Below are 23,224 nucleotides of genomic sequence, written 5' to 3' on the forward strand. Positions count from 1 at the left end.
CAACACAAATATGGAGAGAACATGGAAACCCACACACAGATGCCGGTCAGGTTTGCACAGTGCTGGACCGGCTATGTATAGCACCGTAACACCTACTGTCAGAGTGTGTTGCATAATTTGTATTTTGTACTGCAGATTTGCCTCCTTGTGGGCCGGCTGTTCAATTTGTATCATGTGGGTGTGCAGAAATCTGAGAATGCTGGTGGCCATCGTGGACACCAGGCTGATTGCATGCTAACATAATGATTACAGATGCCTGTTTGTGTAGCTGTGCACCCTCTGAGCCAAAGACAGAATTTAAACAGTATTTGGCTCGTAAATTCTCCAGTTTAGGTGATAGAGTTTACATCCCAGCAGCAAAGTGACAAAACAAAGGTATTATGGGGAAGATGTTAACCCCTAATAATCTGTGTGGTTTCAGCAGTACTCCCCTTTAAAGGGGATTAGGATCAGTGTCCCATATACTGGTAGCGGTCCGCTTTGCTTTCAAACTAACCCCTTGTTAACCTACTTCATTGTTTTGGTGTCTGTCTTCATTTCTGGCACAAAGGACAGTGTGTAACTGATGAACAATATACAGACATTCAGGGATGAGAATGGAAAGGCTGCCTGGTATATTGTGAACAGTGTGCACATGAGCAGAGATGGCAACCTCGCAGCATCAAAGTTCTCTGAAATCCTTCTCTGCAGAGAAGTTACATGTACATTGACAGGAGCATAGTCAGGAAATTCGGGGCCCCTCACGAGATGTGACACTGACTACAAAGGGTCATGGGATCACATGGAAAGCCTTATTAATCCAGACTTTATACCTTCTCTCTAAACTGAGCTCTCCTCTGTTATTAATGCTTCTGATACACCTTCACTATTTCGTCTGGTCCAAAGCCTTATTAAGAATGGAGGGAGTATGTATTAGGCTTTCCTCTCCATCGCAAACTGAAGCCTCACTCTGGCATCCAGGCTCAGTAGCTCTCCTGCCATATCAGAAAGTGTGAGACAAGACTAATCCACTTTTGATCCTGAACCCTGCTTTTAACATATTGTTATTCAATGCAGATCTCCAACCTCCTTTTTACCATGGACTCCCCATTCATCCCCTTTTCCCTTGAGACACACTTATACATGTAATTAGTGTGTGGAGCTGAAAGGCCTCGGCCTCACTAAGCCACCCCGTCACTGTTGACTATGACTGCATTTCCATCCTTAGTCAGCTTCTCTCTGGCAGCCTGAGTGAGCGTTTGCAGTAAAAAGCAACTCTTCAGCCCTCCAGAGGCCTTCTCTGACTGCAGATTACACGGCGCTGAATGTCTCTTTGTTCTGCTTCAATGTGTATTAGATTTACGTTGGCACGCAATATTTTCAGGAAATCTTAGCGGAGCACTTTCATCAAAAGTGATGACTAATGGAATTCCTTTTTATCTATTCTATCATGCAATAACATCGGGATGGGGAGGCAGCCACAGTACTCATGGATCCACATGAGGAGCTCCAGGCCCATCAAGGAACATTTTGCCTGGACTAAGTCTTGTAAGTTGTCATGTAGAGCCACAGGGTGTGAGTGTGTGTAGCTGTGTAGAGATAATGTGATAGTCTTTGGAGAGACAGACCATTGTCATACTCCCGTACAGTGTTTGGACTCTTAATCCATCCCACTCCCCAGGGACATTACTGCATCTAAACTACTTCTTAATGCAATGATCTGAAATCAGCATTTTCTTTTCTGAGTTATCTGATTTTTAGAAAATTGGAAAATAAATGTTGGATTTTATAGTCAGCTCCAACAGGAGTCTTTGAAATTGAAAACATGACGTTGATAATTAGAAAAGGGTTTTTGATTTGTGCCACAGACTGTTGTGGAGTAAAACTAAACTGATGTACACGTGCTTATCCAATCATAAACCCGACTCTGAAAACCTTGACTTTTCTCCGATCTGATGAAATGGTGCTTTAATAGGTAAAGTTATGTTGGGGAATGTGTGTAGGCTGTATGTTAGTGATGAGAGCAGTGGCATTCACAGGTTCTATTTTGGTAGTCCTAATTACTCCAACGTGTTCCTTTGTACGTGTTTTATTTTGAAAGTCGTACCGGAAGCTCTATGGTGTCATTACAGCTAACTTTGCAGTCTCCTCTCCCACTCTGCGGTTGCTGGTCGCTGTCATCATGCAGGTGGAATCTGCGCAATGTAGCTGAGCGTAGAGATCTCCAACCAGCCACATAACCGGCCTGCAGCGCTCATACACCGGGCACGGGACTCCGGAGGTTAGGCTGTATCTAGCGCTGTGGAGGGAGCCAAACAATAAGACACTGGAAATAATAGTTATCATCTGTTTTAACTTGGTGATCATAGGTTTCTTTAGATATACGGGCTTCATCAGTTTGACACCAATGACAATGCGGCTAAATCAGGAGTTCATCTCAACATTAGTCTCCAGTGAGAACATTTCATAGTTGTTGTGCTGATGCTGTCAGTTGTTGTTTTTCTCTCCTGGCGCAGTCTAACTCAGCTGGAGTCGCATAGGATGACATACAGTCCTATTGGAAGTGACTCTCGCAGCTTGCCAGGCAACAATTTCCAAGAAACGAAAAGGACGTAATCTTGCGGATCTTTTTTTGCTCTAAACACACGAACACGATGGATGAAGGCACTGCCAACGAGACCGTCCCGGATCTGAAAGACATAGAGGTGAAAATCGGACGGAAGACTCCCGAGGGTTTGCTCAGGTGGATGCGGGAAGAGGCGTCCTCTGTCCGGGGAGACGCCAAGCTGAACACCGCGCACGACACCGGTAAAGAGTCGGGAAAGAAGAGTTTAGATGAAAAGATCAGGAAATTGAAAATGGAGATGGTAAGCGTGCTGTTGTCGACTGTGTGTGTGTGTGTGTGTGTGTGTGTGTGTGTGTGTGTGTTTACGCGTGCGCGTGTGTACGTGCACGCGCTTGAGTGGTGACAGGCTGTTGAACGTCTGGCAGACTCTTGTTTTCCAGGATGTGGCATTCCTTCTTCTTTTATACAGTCTATGGTGTCATTTAATGAAGTCCCCACCGTACTAGCATATCATAATGATTTAGAATTCGAGCCAGCCTCTGCTTCACTGGACTGTTGTTGTGAAGATTAAACATTTATCGGCAGATCAGCTTGTCGGTACTAAAAACAAAACACAACACCAAAAGGAATAATTTGAATAAGAAATTGCTGTGAAGAATTGTAGTTTTGTATTTTTATTTTTTTTACATAAAACATAAGGGAAACATATTTTAGTTCAAAAATCATCATGTCAGTGCTCTCTGGTGGACAATGGTGACACTGCTTCTACTGTTAATTACCTTAAACCTAGTTTGTCATTTTCGTACTGCAATTTCTTCTTCATCAGCCGAGCTATCAATACTCAATACATCTTTAATAAGCTAATATCGGCTTGAGTGAGTGGTTGTTGTTTTCTGATTAGTTGCAATTAGTCTCATATAATTGAATGTATCTGATGTTACTGTATGAAATGCATCAGCGATATTTGTCCTTTGAAGGCTCTTCATACTCAGTCAGCAATTCAAGCTTCTCCTCACCGTGCCAACAGCTGCAGATGGCTGTGGTTGCTAGCAAATGAGTTGACCACATGCAATGAATTCCTTGTCTATCTATTGTCAGATGGTTAACACTCTAATCACACCGTTCAAAATGTGTACTTTGTCTTTGACACCACTTTGTTTCTACAGAACTGGGACTTAGCTGTGATATGTTGGTACATTATCCCCCTGAAATATATTTTAGTTTCATTCATTTGAAATGGGATTAACTGATTTTGTTTTTTGACATATTTAATAATCATTACATGTAGAAGGTTACGAACTGCAATCAAACTTTTTTCTTCGGACACATCCTCCTCCAAACAGTGGAGGTCTGTAATAACGCACCACTCTACTGTTGTTTTTACCCCATTGTGTGATCATGTATGTCATACATTCCTCTGGTTGTGACACATTACACATGCACCGCCACCAAAACTCCCAAACTAAGCAACCTGTCTCCTTAGAGAGTTTCTCCAAAAACACATTATCAGTTTGGTGACATGTCAGAAATTTTAACTTATTCCTCTCCAGAGTTGTAGTAACGCCACCGTCATGATGCTGGCAGGCAGACCAGATGTTCTGTAGACGTCAGAAGAGTCCTAAAGAGGAATCAGTGATCTCCCCACTGTAACTGAACATTCCCTGATGAAACATTATCAGCTACACTTTTAGAAATGTGCGCTATACTATTTGGCACTCTTTCCAATATATATATATATATATAGCAGCAAACAGGAGAAGTCGCTGTCCCTCTGTGTGTGCTGTAATCAGAGAGAGGCAATCAAAATGCTCTCAATTTCATATAGCACGAAACCAGCATGTACAAATTAGGATACTGCATGTCACATTTATGCATCATATAATATTATTATAATTAACGTAATGTAATTACAATAATATAATACATTACCACATGTTTCAGCATATTAAACCATATTGTATGAAACTTAAATGTGAAGGAAACAAATTATATAATTTCGTAACTTTGCATCATGGCATTGTATTGTTCATTCCTACCCTATATGACAACTCAAACTCGGTGGAGGGGGGGGGGGGGGGAGTCAAAGGTCTGGACCCAGGCCCTAATATGCCTAATATGGCATTTGACTCATGTCATCTGCTCTTTTTATTCTTTACTTTTCAGTTGTTGGAAGATTTTATCGCAGCCTTTATCGCATCTTCTCTTTACCAATTATTAGACTATCAAAATGGCAACGTTGAAGAGAAATTGAGAAACTTTTGTAACCTCCAGACACCGAAGTTCCCAGTTTGGATTCACAAAGCGTCCAGAGAGTTCCTATAAATCTACCGAGAGCAGACTGTCAGACTGATTTGTTCACAGTTTTAGCCATTAATCCAGTCTGCTGCAGGGAGGACTGGGAGAGAAGTGATAAAGAGCCTCTTCCTAACTGGAGGGGAGGGTAACTTTCAGCACAGAGCAGGACCACTTCTTTCTCTCTGTGTGTGTGTGTGTGTGTGTGTGTGGTTGCTTGATTCATCTCTGAGAGTGGTGTGGTGTAATGGGAGTGCAGAAAAAGAGTTCCCAGTAGCACTTTCATCCGAAATCTGCTTAGTAAGATGTGCTGTAACACATGTGCAGAGCGTCTGCAGAGTAATGCTAAATGGAAAAGCTGAACACATGCACACACCCGTGCATGCTTAATCTTGATGTGCGTGTTATTTCTCAATTTTCTTTCTGACTGTGAACACTTTCTTTCATACTGATTATAATCTTATAAGGCCCACACACACACACACACACACACACACACACACACACACACGTTAAGTAGTAGGCTATATCCGCTTCTTTTTCTCACTTTTTGTGTATTTGTGAGTGGCTCTGTGTTTCACAGTCATCTGTTACTCTCCTGTATCTGTAACCGCGCAGCATGGTGATGGTGGGCTGCAGCATCTGTCTGCTGTAAGATCAAGGATGTGTGTGTATCTCTGTGTGTGTGTGTGTGTGTGTGTGTGTGTGTGTGTGGGCCATGGTGTCAGTGTCACCACCAGTAATTAAATGTGGCTCTGCTTCTTGTTAACTGTCAGTGTAATCTTTATAACATATGTCCGACTGAAACAAACACACTGTCTTTAACTTTTATGAAAACTTTACACAACAAAGACACATTCACCAGCCAGAGTTACTATTTGTATGACAAATAAGGCAATTGCTGTACAATCTCTCTTTCTCTGCATGTCTAGCTTACATAAAAAGACGGTCTGTCATGAAACCTAATATTTTCATTTCATTTCATAGTTTAGTCTATATAATGTCAGAAAATAAATGCTTATTTTGTTTGACCAACTGTCCAAAATCTAAAAGGTATTACATTTCTACTTGATGTTGAACAAAGAAAGCTACAAATCCTCGTGTTTCAGAAGCTGGGACCAGATGATGTATAGTGGCATTTATGCTTCAGAGATGGCTGAAACATTTAATTCATTATCAGAAATAATGCTGACTAGATTTCTGTCACTCCGCTAATTGATTCATGAACTAACGTTCTGGCGCCTTGACCATTGTTCTAATGTCAGAGAAAGAACAGGTCAAATATAGAGACGTATGGAGAGCGTACTTCATTAGTGAAAAGGCTTTTGGTCTGATACTCTCGGCTGTCTGATATCTGGCTTGAGGCTGTCTGCTGACGTCAAGCATTTTACAGCACTGTGAGCTGAAGTCAAATAAATGTTGTTGTTAATGATTTTAGTGTTCCTGTATATATCTGTGTGGGAGCAGTTTTACAGCTTCTGTCTTGTGCATTCGTCTGCAGCTGTCTAATGGAAGACACGCTCTCCTCTGATCTAAACAGATTTGCTGGATACAGAGACACTCCTTTAAAACCATACAAGACTGGCCGCCAGCCACACACACGCACACACACACGCCCACACACACACGCCCACACACACACACACACACACACACACACACACACACACACACACACACACACACACATACTAAAGGCCCTTTGTATACTAGCTGCTTTTTGTATTTTAGATATAAATCAGCTATCAAAGGGAGACATACAGAGTGAATGCTGTGTTATTGCTCTTCTTCTTTCTCCATGTCTGTTTGTATCTCTCTGTAGCTTTTCCCCTTTGCTCTCTCTCTCTCTGTATTCCACCTCTGGGCAAACAGATGACATTGCAAATTCAGGTTTTAGTGCAGAGCTGAGCTCTAGGGAATCAAAATCCAGTCTATTTAATATCGGTCTTCTTTCTCTATCTGGCTGCTGGCTGTCTTCTCAAAGACTTTGTCTAATTCAATTTCAACTTACCCTTGAACCGAAAGGACCTATCTTCCCTCATAGCAGCTGGAGCATTTGGATTCCTCAATTGCACCACAGGAAAACCATAACAATAACAATGTATCATTCTTACTTACATTAGAATATGTCGTGACTTATGTGTTGATATTCTTCATAAATAGATGGACAATACAGCTACTTCTTAAAGCTACTGTGCCGAAAGTATTTTGACTAGCTGCTGAAACCACCAGCGCTGAAGAAGTATGGGTAAAAGGAAATTGCTTTAGAATATTTTCCAGGCGGTATTTCAATTTGTAACACATGTATTTTTCATTTGGTCCGACTTGTACTGTGCATGTTGTGATCGACGTCATATGGTCTGTCCCCCTCTTCGGTTCTGTTTCTCAAAGACGATACTCAGGGAAGAAAAAACAGGTGAAACAATGCTTTGATCAGTCAAATGCAGAAACACAAGAGAAAATGAGACAAAAAACACGGATGAGTGGAGATTTTTTTATGGAGCATTCGGCAATGAACGCAGACAGATGGAGCAGTTGGAGGTTTACGGAGAGACAGGGCCGACCTTCTGTCTATTGAGACTGTAGGGACACTGCAAGGACGCTGTGTGTCTGCAGAGTTAGATTGGGAAGGTGAAACATCAGACAGTGACACCAGGGGACATGAGAGAGAGAGAGAGGGGTGTTTATTTTGCTGGTGTACGTGAGAACGAGTGTGTGTTTGTGCTGTCCCTGCTGGCAGTGAGTCAGCAGTCTGTTAGGTATCCGTGTGACTTTGGGAAGCTGTTTTCGCCGTCATGGGAGAGTCTGCGTCATCGATCAGGCCTCAGCTGTGCATACGTTATCACGGTGCACTGTGTCATGACTGAATATCTGTCTTTAGACACTCAATCTGTCAATGCATGATTAAAAATGAAGTCTGTACACATTCCCCTAAAATAAAGGATGATCTGATTAGATTCACCTTGCTGCTTTATTTTGCATATTGATGAGGGAAAATCGGTCCACCATCATATCTTAAATATACTTTTAAGGAAAACTCTGCTTTATTACAAGTTGGACTTCATTTTTAATGCCATTTTTGGTTATGATAACTTTGCACTCACCAACATAACTGATGAGTTCAGTGCAATGAAAACAGATGGCAAGAATTACAAGTGGTCAGCCAAGACTAGTTGTAAACAAGCCAACAATTGTATTATTACAGATTAGAATGAAAGATGGCCCAAAAAGTCCAAAAATAACAACTCATTTGTATCATTTTAATCCTTTAAGATAAGGAGTTAGTTACAGGCCTTGCGTTATTTGAAAAAAGGTCTGTTGCAAAACAACAAATATGATGGAGCGTCTAGTGTCACGCTTGTGAATTAGAAAAAATACATGTTGAAGGTTAAAAATAACAATCACATAATACTTTCCTTTCCAAAATGTGTCAGAATTGTGAAATGTGTCAAACAAGTGATCCAAAACACTGCACCACAATTTGCTCTGCCACAAAATCCAACTTTTGGCGGAAAGAAGTCCAAAAAATTGTCCAAAGAAAAACCTTCCAACAGTGTTCTCAGTGTACAGCTGTTGGAGGTTTGTCTGATGTGTTTGGGGGTCGTGGTACATTCAGGGTCTCACTAGTTCCGTCTGCTTTCAAAGAGGTACGAATGAGATGTTGCAGCATATTTTTTCCTCAGTTTACACAGTTACACAATTATTCAATCGTTATTGCCTATCATTCAGTGGATCAGTTATTTGATTAATACACTTTTTGTTTTTACAATATTTAGTTTGATATGCTTGTGTAATCATGTTTATCTTATGATAAATCAAAGACGCCTGTAATGTAATTCTGCATTGTTTCATTTAATGATGGTGTTATGAATGTTCACAATAAAGCAGATTATAGAACGTCATTTGATTTAAGTAAAATCCTCGACCAAGTGACGTGTCACTCATTAACAGATTCATCCTAAACAAAGAGTAATGCTGAATATTGTTTGAAGTGCAAAGATTAGATTAGATTGGAACGCGTTATTAATCCCTAACGGGGAAACTCATTTGCTGCAAAATCAACTCGTACAGACAACGAACAATACAGACATTCAAAGCACACAACAACCACACAGTACAACAACTAAATATGACCATAAAGAGCCATTTAACAATAACAACTGAGAGATGGTACGTCTAAAAACCAGATCTAGAAATGTCCATTATAAAGTCAGTCACCTGACTGCTGCTGGAACAAAAGACCTTCTGAGTCATTCAGTAGAACACGGAGGCATCCTGAATAGCTCACTGAATGAGCTTCTGAGTCTGTTAAAACCACAGTGTAATGGATGGCCTTCAAAATACAGAACCATTGTTAATTTGGCCATTGGCCTTTCCCCAGACTCACCTGAGGTCACTGTAGAATTGAGAACAATCCCTGAGACAGCCTTTTTGATCATTTTTGTCCATAGATACTAAGATATTTGTATAACTGGACAATTTCCATCTGCTGACCCTTTATTATCACTGGAGAGTCCTCCTCCTTTCTTCTGAAGTTAATAATAAACTCTTCGGTCTTCCCAACATTTAATTTTAAAACATTTAACATTGAACCTCTCTTTTACAGGACAGTGCATTGCCTTGGTTAAGTAGACCAACTAGGGCAGTGTCATCTGCAAATGCAGGAAAATGAGCTTTCCAGAATCCTACGGATCAGCCGGGGCCTGCTTGGCCTCATGCCCGGGCAGGAAAACTGAAATCTGTTTGGCCGTGTACTGATGGCATTAAAGTGATTAATGTGTGTTTCAGTCCTCGAGGCTAAAACATGCCTAACCCACTCCCTGCTCTCATCCTGAATGGTGTTACATGAAAACATTTTGGCCCCAGTTTGACTTCATCGTCTAATTAGAGGTCGTAATCAATCTCAGAAGTACGACAAGATAAAAGAATTTCCTGCTGAAAAAGCAGCATAATTCAAAACGTAAGACTCATCAAACTGGATGGATTCCACTGTTGTTACACAATGTAATACCATTTTTGTATTTTACAATGTTAATGTCTGGATTGATGACCCACGGGTTTAAAAAGCATTTCAGTTATGCATTTTAGACAATGAAAAGAACATTTTGAAAACTGCTCATCACAATTTCGTTATACCCACGGTGAAATCATGACGCTTGTTCTGTCTGAACAACAGAGAATGACACACTGAAGTATGAGGGCCACCGTGGACTTATCTGTATTCTAGACAGACAGCCCAGCAGCAGAGTGAGCACAGACTGGTTGAGCGCTCAGGACGTTAGCGTTGTGCCACCTCAGCGCTGACAGGCATGGAGCTACTTTTACTGCCACCCTCGGTAGGCACTCAGTGCTGAAAAGAAAACCTCAAACCTCAAACCCGAACCCCACCCCAAATGTCTGACTGTGCCCAGGGACGCCACACAAACACACACACACACACAGAGAGAAAGCTCTGGTTGTTGATATCCTTCGTCTGGCACTCCTCCCTGCAATGTGTGCTTTTATTTGTATTTCCAAGTACAGAAAAGGTACAAGATAGAGATATTCATAGGAGCTGTGTCTGCCAGTTGTAATTTAGCCAACAGTTTGCGTTTGGCATCAGCAGATCTACACTACATTGATCACTCAGCTCATTTATTTACATTCTGCTTCATCTTAGCTGCTCCAGGTGTATTTTCTGTGTCCTCCTTTATAGATTTGGAGACAAGAATCTTTTTACACACGTTAACTTTACATTCGTTTGACCTAATCCCTAATAAGCAGCTAAGAGCAGAGAGCTACAGTGAGATGGCAGTAAGTGCTAGCATGAGGTGTCGAGGTGCAGCCTGCAAAAAAAGTGTTGTTTTTTAGCCTTGTGGAGACCAAAAGCTGGTCTCCACAAGCTTAACCATCCATGTATTTTGGGATTAAGACTCGTTTTTAGTTCAAATTAAAGTCATGCTTTGGTGAAAGTTTGGGTAATGGTTGGGGTTTGGCATGTACTGGTTATGGTTTAGGTTTGGTGAGTCAATGTCCTCACACGTCACATAAACAACCCATTTAAAGGTTTCACGTCCATCAGACTAAGTAACAGTGTTTGTTCTAATGACGTATGCCCATATTACATAGCCATGGTAACATAGTGGGCTGTCATATTCAACCCATATTAAACATATAATGATGCAGTGTCTGAACTGATGGTTACCAACCTTAGGCGTGTTACTCCTTAAAATTAAGCAGCTTCTGTGACCCCTCAAAGGTCATTGCTTAAATTTGGACCAAAGATGCATTTTTCCTTTTCTGATTGTATAATTTGAATGATTCTTAGAAGAAGAAGAAGAAGAAGAAGAAGAAGAAGAAGAAGAAGAAGAAGAAGAAGAAGAAGAAGAAGAAGAAGAAGAAGAAGAAGAAGAAGAAGAAGAAGAAGAAGAAGAAGAAGAAGAAGAAGAAGAAGAAGAAGAAGAAGAAGAAGAAGAAGAAGAAGAAGAAGAAGAAGAAGAAGAAGAAGAAGAAGAAGAAGAAGAAGAAGAAGAAGAAGAAGAAGAAGAAGAAGAAGAAGAAGTGGTGAACATATTCATTATTTCACAAAAAAAAGACACAACAGATTTTCTTATCACCATGTGACCTCTTAGTTTTATCTAGGGACCCCCCGGGGGCCCCCAGTCCTCAGTTTGAGAACCACTGATCTAAATCACCCATCTACAGTGGGTCTGATACTGAGAAGGGTGAGGGTAAGAGACGACTACATGTGCTAGTTTTACCCTACTCAGCCAGAAGTCACTGTTCTGAACGGTGAATGGTTTAAACAAAGGTCAGCCACCTCCTACACACAGAGATGATATATGAGACGTATTATTTTCTGTACATACACAGTTTTCCTTGTTGATGGAAGAGTCTCGGGCTCTTAAACACACTTACAGGGAGTTGGGATTTTGTTCTCAGGATCATGACAGAAAAAAACAGACTAAATCTATGACGCATGACGATGGAGGCAAACATTATGCAGGACCAAGAGTTAAATAGCGTTGGCAGGTTGAAAGAATCAGTACGTTTCTCTCCAGAGGTGGAGATTAAACGTCTTTCAAGGCACTTCTACCTAACACTGACAGAACTGCTACAAGTGCATGTTTTTGGCCAGTTATATGCACATTTTACTGTAAAACGATGCTTTACAGCTTGTGTATGTACATTTACTCAAGTACTTTATTTTAAGACCGATTTTAGGTACTTTTGCTCCAATATATTTAGAGGAAATATTGCAGTTTTTACGCCACTATGTTTGTCTGACAACGATAGACTTTCTCTTGAGCATTCTGACAGTGTGGTGCTGGTACTTTTAGTTACGCAAAGAATCAAAATACTTAATTAATACTAAAACATAATTTGGTCATAAACAACAGATGAAGTGAAATGTACAAACACTATACATTGTAAATGTAATCTTGAATGAAAGCTATCTGAAAGTATCCATGTGTGAGACAAAAGACGCAAACGTGGTTTGGTAATAAACGCTGTTTATGAACTTAATTTTAAGTTATGACTCCAGAAAACCGAGCTACAGCCGCCTTGAGAAAGAAAGAAACAGAGACAATCTAAATGGCCAGAGTGAGAGACAGAAGAGAGTAATAAAGAAGAAGAATATTAGGTGGAGGATACCGAGATACTGAAAGACTAAAAGCTTAAGCTGTGAGAGGGACTGGTTATCTGCAGAGAGGGCTGGATAGCTTTGAATGTCGGTGCCATATATCACCTCTTGGCCCTGCACTTCACCGCAGACCTCTGCTAATGTATTCTGGAGAGGAATTTTCCATGACCGCAGCCGTCTTATTCCTCTTATTCATTGTTTAGCTTTTTCAAACTCACACACACACACACACACACACACATTAGAAGACACCAATGGCTGTTATTTCTGATTCATCATTACTTTATTTATTATACCAGGTGACATCATAACTAAATACATGTATTAGTAGTTTTGCACCATTTACAGGGCATGTAGACCTCTTTTTCATGATTTTATTTTAATGTGTCATACTTTTCCACTGTATCACACATCTCTCAACAACTTCTCCTGAAGAGTCAGTGTTGGTCACGTGTCCCTTTTAAACAGTTTAATACAAGACTTCTGCACTTTGTATCTCTTTCTGTTTTCTTTTATTTCCACCTCTAAGTTTATTCGCTCTCCCTTTACCTTATTTGTTTCCACAGTGGTTGCTGCGTACCCACCAGCTTCTGGTATACTGTACCTCCAATTATGGCAATCTGCAATGGTTTAATAGCATTATAATGGTGTTTGCGCTTGCCTGTGGAGCCAAGGCTGAATGCTTATATAAACATCTGCAGAGTCGTGATGGTTCCCCAGGTTTATAGTTTGTCTGGTTCTCATATATAACATTCTTTTTTCTATTAAAAACTATCAAATCATGAACTTAATTAAAATAGTCATAAACTTTGTCACATAATCCATATCTCCTTTTTATTTCTCCGCAGGTTCAATTGCGCTCGGTGGACGTGAAGATCTTGCAGCAGTTGCTGGCGGTCCATGAAGGCATCGAGGCAGTGAAATGGCTGCTGGAGGAACGCAGCACGATGACAAGCCGCTGCAGCAGCCTAACCAGCAGCCAGTACAGCCTGGGCGAGGGCCCGGACACCTCCTGGAGAGGCTCCTGGAGCAGCCTGCAAGACCCCAACGACAAGCTGGATAACATCTCCATCGGCAGCTACCTGGACACCCTGGCGGATGACATGGATGAGTACTGCGCCTCCAGCTCGGAGTCTGTCATCTGCTCCACCACGCCGCTGGTCTCAGAGGCTACTGCTGTGGGCCGGACAGGGGGAGGCCCTGGGGCCACGGTCACAGCAGCTGGGGTAGGAGCTGGGATAGGGGTGAGGCCTGGTTCTGGGGCTGGGAGTGGGATTCGGGCTGGGCCTAATGAAAATGGAACTGGGGTTGGTAATGGGATGAAGGGGAAAGAGGGGACTGGGTTTACAGCTGTCACAGGGGAGGCTGGGATGGGAAATGGGAAACCAGCTGTTCCTTACAGCTCTCTCCAAGCCAAGTCTGAGGGCCCCAAGCAAGACTCTCCGATCTGGACAAAGGCTTCAGAGACGGTTAGAGGAAGCCTTGTTATTAAGGACAAAACCCAGGCCCAAGTTGTTAAGGCTAATGGTGTCCAGGAGAAACCGATCACACAAACAGGCAGCCCAACCCGCCTCGGCATCAACGACAAACTGGGAACCGGCCAGAGCCCCAAACTCAAATCTTACAAAAACGGAAAGATTGACTTGGATACTTGCAAAATGAATGGCAAAATGCATCTAGAGTATGACGCACACTGGCGGTGGGTGCAGTCGCAAGAAGATGTGACGTTTTTGTAAGACGGATAATAACAGAGGAGACTCTGTTGAACACTCCCTCTGTAACATCAAAGACCAGATCGCCGATGGATGGAAAAAGAAGAAGAGTGAACTGCTGTTGTGAAACGCACATAGCAAGGCTTTCCTTGTTGTAGGACACTGGGTTTGACTGACAAAGAATAACTGTTTTTGTCTTGTTGTTTCCTCCTGTGACTGCACTAACTTTATATTAAACATTGATGTCAGTATTAAGGTGGATGCACATTTCAGGATTTTGACCATATTTAGCCAAACTGGGTTGCCTCACTCAAACTTAGGAAAATCGATTGATAAATCCCGTGTCATCGTTTTTTCTCAGGGTCTTTCTTTCTGTTCCCGGATTTCTTTTCTTTTCTAAAGCACAGTAAGACGTTCTGTCGAGAGCTGAAACATGAGTTCAGATTGCTTGACATGATACATCAACCATTGTAAATTATAAGATTTGAATTATGATTTGACCTACTCATCCAGAAAATAATACCCATAAGATACAAAACGTCAACCCACACCCAATCTATAATTCAAACCAAGGGACACAACAAAGCATACTGCTCTGGGATATCCTTAATTATTTTATACGTCCTGCAGTGGAGCTTTAACTCCACTGCTAACAGCACTAATAGAGCTGGTTGTACTGCATTTAGGTTAGTTAAAGACCCAAGTATTCCCCTATCAACCCATTATGTTTGAGTCAAACATTGAATTTATGGTATAAACTCTTTGTCTTAGACAATATAGCTGAACTCTTGATGGTTATAGACAGTATTACTAGATAAAATATTAACAAAACATAAATTTAAAACACCTTTTGCTAAAACGTGTAAATGTGTTTCTCCCCAAACTTGTAGCTGCCTGAATAAAAAGTAGCGGATATTAAAATACAAGATAGAAAACTGAGGTTCGTAAAAGTTTCCCTCATTGATAAAATATGTACCCGCTGTTAGCATTTGTATCTTCGTGGAGCTAAATACCTTCAGTGCTTAACCATCTGCAATATTGTATATTCACTGAATCGCAATACAGCTACTCTGTGCATCAGGTACTAGTCGTGAGTGGTTGTTGGTAAATACTGAATATGGCTGAATATTGTTTTTTCTTCTTTTAACCGTTATGGTAACCTGTGTACATTTTTCGAAGCAGATGTTGTGCCTGATTGGTGTAAACCCTAATATGCCTGTACTTTTTCCTCCTGAGATGATTGCACTGCTGTTATGATAATCTCAGTTATTGTTTTTGCCTCCTCCTGGCCTGCTTGCATCGTGTATACATGGCTAGACCGACCAGTCTGTGTGAGTGTTGGCTGGTAAATACATTGGCTGGGTGGATATTGCATGCCCTGTGCTGACAGCTTTATTGGTTAAATTATGAGAAATGCGAGGAAGACCTAAAACAATTAGAGAAGAAAAGCAATACTTCTTGAAGCCTTTCTTGTGGCTTACGTAAGAATCCTCTTCTCAGCAAATCTAATATTAATGTCTGATCTTCAGGAGTTTCCAAGACTACTGACAGGGAGAGGATGTGTGTGTGTGTGAGAGAAAGAGACGTATATACCGACTGCCTGCCTGATCGCAGCATGGCATGTCAGGTTTGTATAAGAATAGAAGAGTCCCAAAGGTTTTAAAGCGTTTTCCGCCCCATCATCACAGTGTTACTACATCTCCCACCAGTCTGCAGTTAGTCATGTTAAGAGGGGTAGAGCGACACACTTGAAAAACAGAGGGGAGCATATTACATAATTGTTACATAACTTTTACTGCTACAGTAACCGATACCTTGTCAAAAAAGAAAACTCGTAAAAGGTTTGGCTTACCCTCTCTCCTACCTTATGTGACCTTCTGTAAAAGCTGATATTAAATTAAAAAACGTTGTATGCACATCCGTACCCCTCTCTAGTCATTATGGTTCAAGATCTAAAATGTCTCACTTGAACTCTTTCCTTTTAGTGCCGCGAATTGTTTGAAACTTTTCAATACAGTGAAGATTATATACCAAAAAAGATTGCCGTTTTCGATACGTTTAGTACGGACACATTTCAGTCAGTACCAAAAAAGTTAAATGTTTGATACCCAACACAGCTCTCTGCATCCTAAAAGTCCTGGGTATAGTTTTTCAGACATTTCATGCACTGCAAAAAGATATTTATTTAAACTTGTTTTTGTACCACCCACTTGACTAAGCCCCACGCCCCGTCGTTTATGTTCTCTTTGCATACATGCAGTTAATAATTGTAATGTGGCTAAAGATGCATGTTGCAGGCAAAGTCACCAGATGATGATCCATGCGCAAAAGAAGACAATAATAAAGGATAAAGGATCAGGATTGTTCTTGTATTGTTCTGTAAAGCTGGTTACTATAAGGAAAACAAATAAGTGGATGTGCTACTCGTGAACAGGGCTTTTTAACATAGTTACTCCTCAACATAGCCTAATGATATGCAAACTCTTTGAAGTGTAGGCCTACTGTATACTAAGCTAGTTAGGCGGACATGCTAACGATGGATTAAATATACACTTTCATCCAGAATTTACACTTCTACATGTGGAGAAATCCAAGTCTTGGAAGGTCTGTCATGCCTAGTTTGGAGAGGGGTTAATCAAACTCAATTGTTGCCCTGATCTGGCTCTTTAACTGCTTACATTCATATATGTTGTTATAACATTTTGACTTTAAGTCAAATAAAGCCGGTCCATCTTCGATCAATCCACTTTCTGCCAGAACTAACTGTAACAAAATCTTTATAGGCAGCTACAGTAAGATGTTAAACTCAGCGTCTCCATTTGTTTGAGCCAATGAAGTGTTTCCTCTCTCCTCCTCCTCCTCCTCCTCCTCCCTCCTTTCTTTTCATTCTACTTTCCACCACACTGCTCCGATGGAAATGTTCAGTCTGTGCCAACCCACACATCATGCACACACAATGCCCTCTCGCTTTGAGACAGCACCATGAAGCCGGCACCACAGAAACAGCAACTGTAGGCTGAAGACAGGAAAGGAAAACTGCTTAAACTGGACCCTGAACTCTTGATCAAGTTGGCACATTTTAAAAATCGTATTCATTCACGCTGAATCTTTTTTTAATACCAAAAGAAGAGTGTCAATCTATTGCTGGACACCTATTTCATGGTAAATCATCCAGCCACAGATATGAAGTCATTTGAAACCTCCTTCCCTTTTTAACATATGTGTTGGCTGTAAAGCAACACTGCCTGCCAAAAAGACCGTCTGCTCTGCTAGTTTGTGGTTCTCTTTCCAAATTTGCAGAGCCATATGAAAAAAAAAATTAATAAAATGTAATGCCAGGAACAAACCTGTAAAACACATTACATCAAGCTATAGTGTGTCTCTCTGAAGCTACTGCAGCCCGACATGTCATGTGTTTTCAGTGGGCATATCCAGCTTAAAATCAAAATATGCTTTAAATCGCTCACTGGCAGAGATTTAATGAGTGCTGACAGTCTAGGTGCCAGAATAAATCGCTTGTGGCCAGATTGTTTCTGAAAGAGGGATAATAGCTGCTGTGTGTGCACATGGATAAGAATGGAAGTGTTACTTAACTGGCACGCTGGTGGAAAATACCTTTAAGTTCAGTTTCCAGTATTCTTTAGAGGGTATGAAGAGGTAAACACAACCCTGGACTCCTTCCGCCCTATTCTTTTATGATGGTCCAGGATTCATCAGATGCCCAGTGCGTGGTGTGTTTGCCTTGGCTTCAGGTGCCAGGCACCCTCCGGCTATTCTGGGCAGCAAGACAAACAGCACGATTACATAGACGAGTGGATATCCACAAGGTTGCCATGACTATGAGAGCGAGCAGGCTTCAGCTCCAGTGGCAACATGAAACAATGTGCACTGCGGTGCTAGTGGCGCTATAGCAGCGCTAACGGCAGGTGAGATGAAAGAGATGAGACGACTGGTGATGCAATGCGGGTCTGAATAATAACAATGATGTTTATCGGTGATTTGTGATGAAACCCGACTACATTTAGCAGGTACCTCTGTCTAAAGAGGAACCCTTTAAAAAGGGTTGTAAGTTTTAACTTGTGATCTTTTTAATGATTAATTTGCTAATGTCTTATAGATCAATAGTAAGCCGTAAATACGAACAAACGTTGGGTTTCCAGGTAGAGAAACATCCCTTATTTCTAGAATTTTAAACTGCAGACATGATAGATTTTAAAAAGTCAGACACTCATGAGCAGTTTATTAACAAGAACAATGCCATTATACCAATGCATTAGATATACAGGCGTACTGAGGGAACAGGAATTCATCTGCCCAAAACATGTTTTTTCTAATGTAATAATACTGAAAAAAGAGGGCGGTATTAACAGTGTTGAGACTCCTCGAGAGGCAGAAATCACAAGCATTCCAAGATAAAAATTCAGCAAGTTAGGGCAAGTTTTTAATTTTCATTGCAGCACAACAATATGCACATGCAGTATATCGCTATAAAGTAACTCTGCTTCCTTCTTCTCACATTCCCCACTGCTCTGTTCTGCATTAGCACACAGCTCTGCCACTCTTTATATTAGCCACCTGTAATGCTGCCAAGAGCCATTTTCCTGCAAGTTTTGGACTTTTTTGAGAAGCTACAGTAAAAGACAGACTTGCTGTGTCTCCCTGGAGGCAGAATAGAGGGATAAACAGTGAGCTGAGCGGCGATGCACACAGCATGCAGCAAAAAGGAAGCTTCCACTCCCGGGGCCTCCTGCTGTTTTCGTCCTTCCTCTTATACATACACAAACACGCACAAGCACAATTTATCCCAGGACTGACGTGGGTCTCTTGGTACCTAACAGCTCCTAAAAGAGGCACCATCAAGCATTTCCTTTCCTTGAATCTTATTTATCCCTGTGTGTGTGTTTTGTTCACATCCCAAGCTGCTCAAAGAAATGGAAGTGAATTGAAATAAACCCCACTGAGTGCACACTGGGTTCTGAACCGGGTCCAAAACTTTACTTAGGCCACACAAAGCTTAGAGGATTGAAAGACGAAAGCCAGAGAGACCGACTGCAGTTCGCTGAATCTTGCTTGAGTGAGTGGAACATCTTTTATTTTCATGGTGCATTTTAAATATCTTGTCCAGAGAATTTCTTTTTTTTGTGAAGTGGAAATGTTAAACAAATAACTGACTATGTTTGTATGTAACGTGGAGAATTATATTATGCAGTATGTAAATGATGAGCTTATCCAATGATTAAAGATATTTTAAATGTTTTGCTTGTGTTTTTATTCCCTTATACAAACTGTATCAATTATTTCCCCTCCAAAAAAGAAACTCAAAACCTCCCTATACCTTCTCTTGATCAGCAGCTGTTTTGCTCTGCTGATCTCGTAATGTAAACTTCTCTGAGTGCTTTCAGTGAGCCATAATAGATTTATAATCAATACTTGGCCCAGCCCTCCCACAAAGGTTTATCAATGCAGAGACATTAGTACTCAAAGCACTCAATGGTCATTTCCCAAAACAACGACAGTATAGTGTGCTGTCTGATAGCATCACTGGGGAGTTGAATTGAATGGATTTTGAACAATATAAAAGATATATGTCTACACAAAACATTATGTATGTATACAGTACAATTTTAGCCAGGAGATCACCTGATATTCAAAAGGTTCCACTCTCAAGCTTTCAGCTTCACTAAAAATACATCATCAGGAGCAGTTTGGTGTGAGGAAACCATTGCAAATTTAAAAAAAGACCATAGAGCAACACATGTAAGCATCACATATACTTGCAGGCTACGTTAACACATACAAACATTCAAAGTTGTCACTATCACGTAAAGGTTTAAGTTCCTCAGAAGCTTTTAGGCCACTGTTTAAGGGAGGTTCATATCTACTCATCGAAATGCTTCCTTAAAAAGAAAAGTGATCCAGTATTTACTTTAATAAATTATTTTATTGTTTGAATTAAATCTCTTCGGTGATCTAGTTGTGTTAGTTGTTTGACTGTGCTTGACAAATAATGATTATATTATATAGTTCAAATAGTGTATTTCAAAGTCTGTAAAATAAATTAACAAATTATGAGAGTGCACATCAACAATAAATTGCTTGTAGCTTCATATACAAATACGAGAGTGGGATCAATCTTGCCATGGCAAGAAAGCAAGTATCAAACACATGATAATTATGATAAATATATAATTGTTGGTTACAGTATCCATCTCGAGCATTGACACGTGCAATGAGTCCTCGTACCCCCTGACATGCTGACATCTTCATAGGGTCACAGATCAAAAGGGTTTATCCCCACTATGATATTTGATTGTAAAGTGCTTCTTGAATCAGCTGACTTCATCCCATGTGTGTGTGTTCAGTGTGTGTTCATGTATAAACCCAGTTTTATTCATGCCCCCCCCACCCTTCTGGTAACAGCTCAGCAGTATTGCAAGTGATCTGTTCTAATGGGGTGAAAATAGTATCAACAACCTCTGGGCCCCTTTGTCTGTCTAAATTCTGACTGGGCTGGGATTATAAAGGAGGGGAGAATGGCAGGGATGTGATGCAGTCTGCAGATCTGAACATAAGCTTGTCGGGTTAACAGATTGAGGTGATGATGGCGGGGTGTGTGGGCGAGAAAGTGGTGGTGTTGGTGGCAAAAGGATCAGTGTGATGATGCCCTCTGGGTGGGTGAAAGCCAGGAAACCCAACTGTCAAGGCTGAAATGTGGATTAGTGAGGTGTACAAAGTGTGGTTGTCTTCTTTTATCAACTTTCAGCTGAACGTTAGTTTCCCCCATTCACTTTCCGCAGTCCGATTTCACCACGACCTCTGTCGGCAGATTATATTGTGTCTGCCATCTCGGTGCAACCGTTTGAATAATGAATGGTAACAGACACTTACAAACTGGATGAAAGCTTTGACATGTGTTGCTCTAAACACTGATGTAGGCTACATCAGTGAAATGGGAAACATCCTTCCACTCTGATTGATTGACAGGTGATGCAGTGCAGAAACACTACAGGCAAGACAATTTATACATAACCACTTGTCTCATAAGTAATACAGCCCGTGCAATGTTTCCCTCAGCCTCTAGAGAAACTAAAGCAGTGCTGACGGCGTGCAGCTCTGTTGAGAAGATGAACTGCTGTGTTTCAATGCTGGTGTGAGTGTCAGCCATTGATTTTCACTGTCCAGGAGACAGTGGTTTTGTCCGGTAATGCACAGCTCTGCTAATTGAAGCAGGCTAAGTGTTTGTGGCTGTTGTTAGAGGCCTGTGTCAGCAGACCTTCATTTTACAACCGACAACCACAAGGAGCCATGAGACCCGCTGATGCTCAGCACGATTGTAGAGCAGCACATGCATATAACTTGCAGTTTATCGACTGATTATGCAAACACAGCGGCTTCAACCTGCATTCTATTCTGACTGACTGGGTATTTTTATTTCCACTTGGGTGTGTTTTTTTCCACAGTGGGTGGTAAGTGTATGAAGTGATGTAAACAATGTTGGCAGGCTGTAAAAGCACAGTTAAACAGTGGGAAGGTTTCCTGCTTACAAGACAGGCTGGAGGACACAGCAGAGGCACAGGACACTGAAGGATGATGGAGAAACATGGACAAAGGAATCATTTGACGTGATGTTGGGAATTCGCTTTCTTGCTGAGAATTAGATGTGAAGATTGATACCACTCTCATATCTTTACAGTAAGTAAAGTACGAGCGCTACACCCGGCAATTAAATGGTTCTATCAGGTAACTTTCCCTAAAACTGTGTGTATTTTCTTCAAGCTAATTGTTTCCCCCTGCTACCAGTCTTTATGCTTAGCTATAGCTATGTGCTGGTTCCTTACAAATATGAGTCCTAATTATCATCTCATCTAAGTCTCAGAGAATAAGCATACGGTATTTCAAGAAATGTCAAACTACGTACAAAATACTGTTGGAAAATTAGAATGGAGGTACAACAGATTATATCTAACTGCTCTTGGAAACATTACTTTACATTTTAAAATAAATTTCTAGAAAAGTAAAAGAATGTGAAAGATGTTTCTTGTTGCTGTAAAATCATAATCAATGTTCAGTGAGTAGTGATGGTATAAATTACACCACAACACGGCAAAGATGCATGTAAACTCTTGATGTACACACACCATGAACACATGAACACTTTGTGCAGATCCAGTGAAAACATATCTGCTTCTTCAGACCTCCGTGGTTCTGTCAGCCATCGAATCAGGTTAAGGATAATGGTTATAATGAGCCACAGACTGCACCCACACAGTACCACTAATCTCCTCGAGTACCCCTCGATGTCATGGCGGAAACCATTCAAAATAGTTAGTCTTCCAAAATTGGAAGGGAAAACACCACAGGCCCCTCCTCCCCTCAGCCTCAGTGTGGTGTGAGAAGAAACCTCAGATCAGGACCTATTCATCTTCAGGTGTTGTCTTTTGACTGAACGTCAGCACAGACGGGACAAATAAAGAATTTCAGGAATAAATGTGTGAAAAAAAAAATGTATAGGTGAGAATGAAACTGATTCATAGAAAAAAGAACAGAAGATTTTGTAATACAAAACACAAAAAGCAGAGGAGTGTAACATTTTTATTTTATTGGGAGAAGATGAGCTGTTTTCATTTCATGGTTTTCATTTCATGGTTAAGTATTGAGAGGATAAAGAAGCCTTGCCAAAAAAGGGAGCGTATGAGCTCACTAAGTTGAACTTTATTAAATCAGATGAAATAAAATTGTGTGTGGATTTGAGAGCATCAATCCACACACCAGATTTCAGCTTCTTCATGGTCTGTGACAAAAGGGGCTTCAGTAGACTTGAGGAAAATCTGACATGACCACAGCCATGATATTAATAATTCAATGAGAGTATGGGGGGGACTCGCTTTTTGCTGTGTTGTATTATTGGAATTTTCCTCGAATTCACCAATGCAACAACATAATAGTCACACAACAACACAGTTATTTCCTGTCCATTTTGGCCAATTGCGTGTTCATAATGTTAACTCTTTTCTCTGTGCTATACCCGCACATACTGTAGCTTCATGTTTT

At 40.9% G+C, this 23,224-nt stretch overlaps 1 protein-coding gene across 1 annotated transcript; it reads left to right on the forward strand.

Moving 5' to 3' along the window:
* Window positions 1-2,633: 2,633 nt before the first annotated feature.
* lurap1 (leucine rich adaptor protein 1) lies at window positions 2,634-14,197 on the forward strand. The gene is made up of 2 exons (XM_076087813.1): window positions 2,634-2,846; window positions 13,310-14,197. Exons 1-2 carry the CDS (start codon window positions 2,634-2,636, stop codon window positions 14,195-14,197), a joined length of 1,101 nt encoding a protein of 366 aa, XP_075943928.1.
* Window positions 14,198-23,224: the final 9,027 nt, after the last annotated feature.

This window comes from Anarhichas minor, unplaced genomic scaffold (assembly GCF_050575085.1).
Source record: "Anarhichas minor isolate MPS153535 unplaced genomic scaffold, ASM5057508v1 ptg000010l, whole genome shotgun sequence".
In the NCBI taxonomy this organism is placed as follows: Eukaryota; Metazoa; Chordata; class Actinopteri; order Perciformes; family Anarhichadidae; genus Anarhichas; species Anarhichas minor.

Bases quoted from the DNA above. Each gene is read 5' to 3' on its own strand.
- lurap1 (XM_076087813.1), top strand. From the start codon at position 2,634: ATGGATGAAGGCACTGCCAACGAGACCGTCCCGGATCTGAAAGACATA. The intron at 2,847-13,309 runs GTAAGCGTGCTG...ATTTCTCCGCAG, and splicing joins GGAAATTGAAAATGGAGATG to GTTCAATTGCGCTCGGTGGA.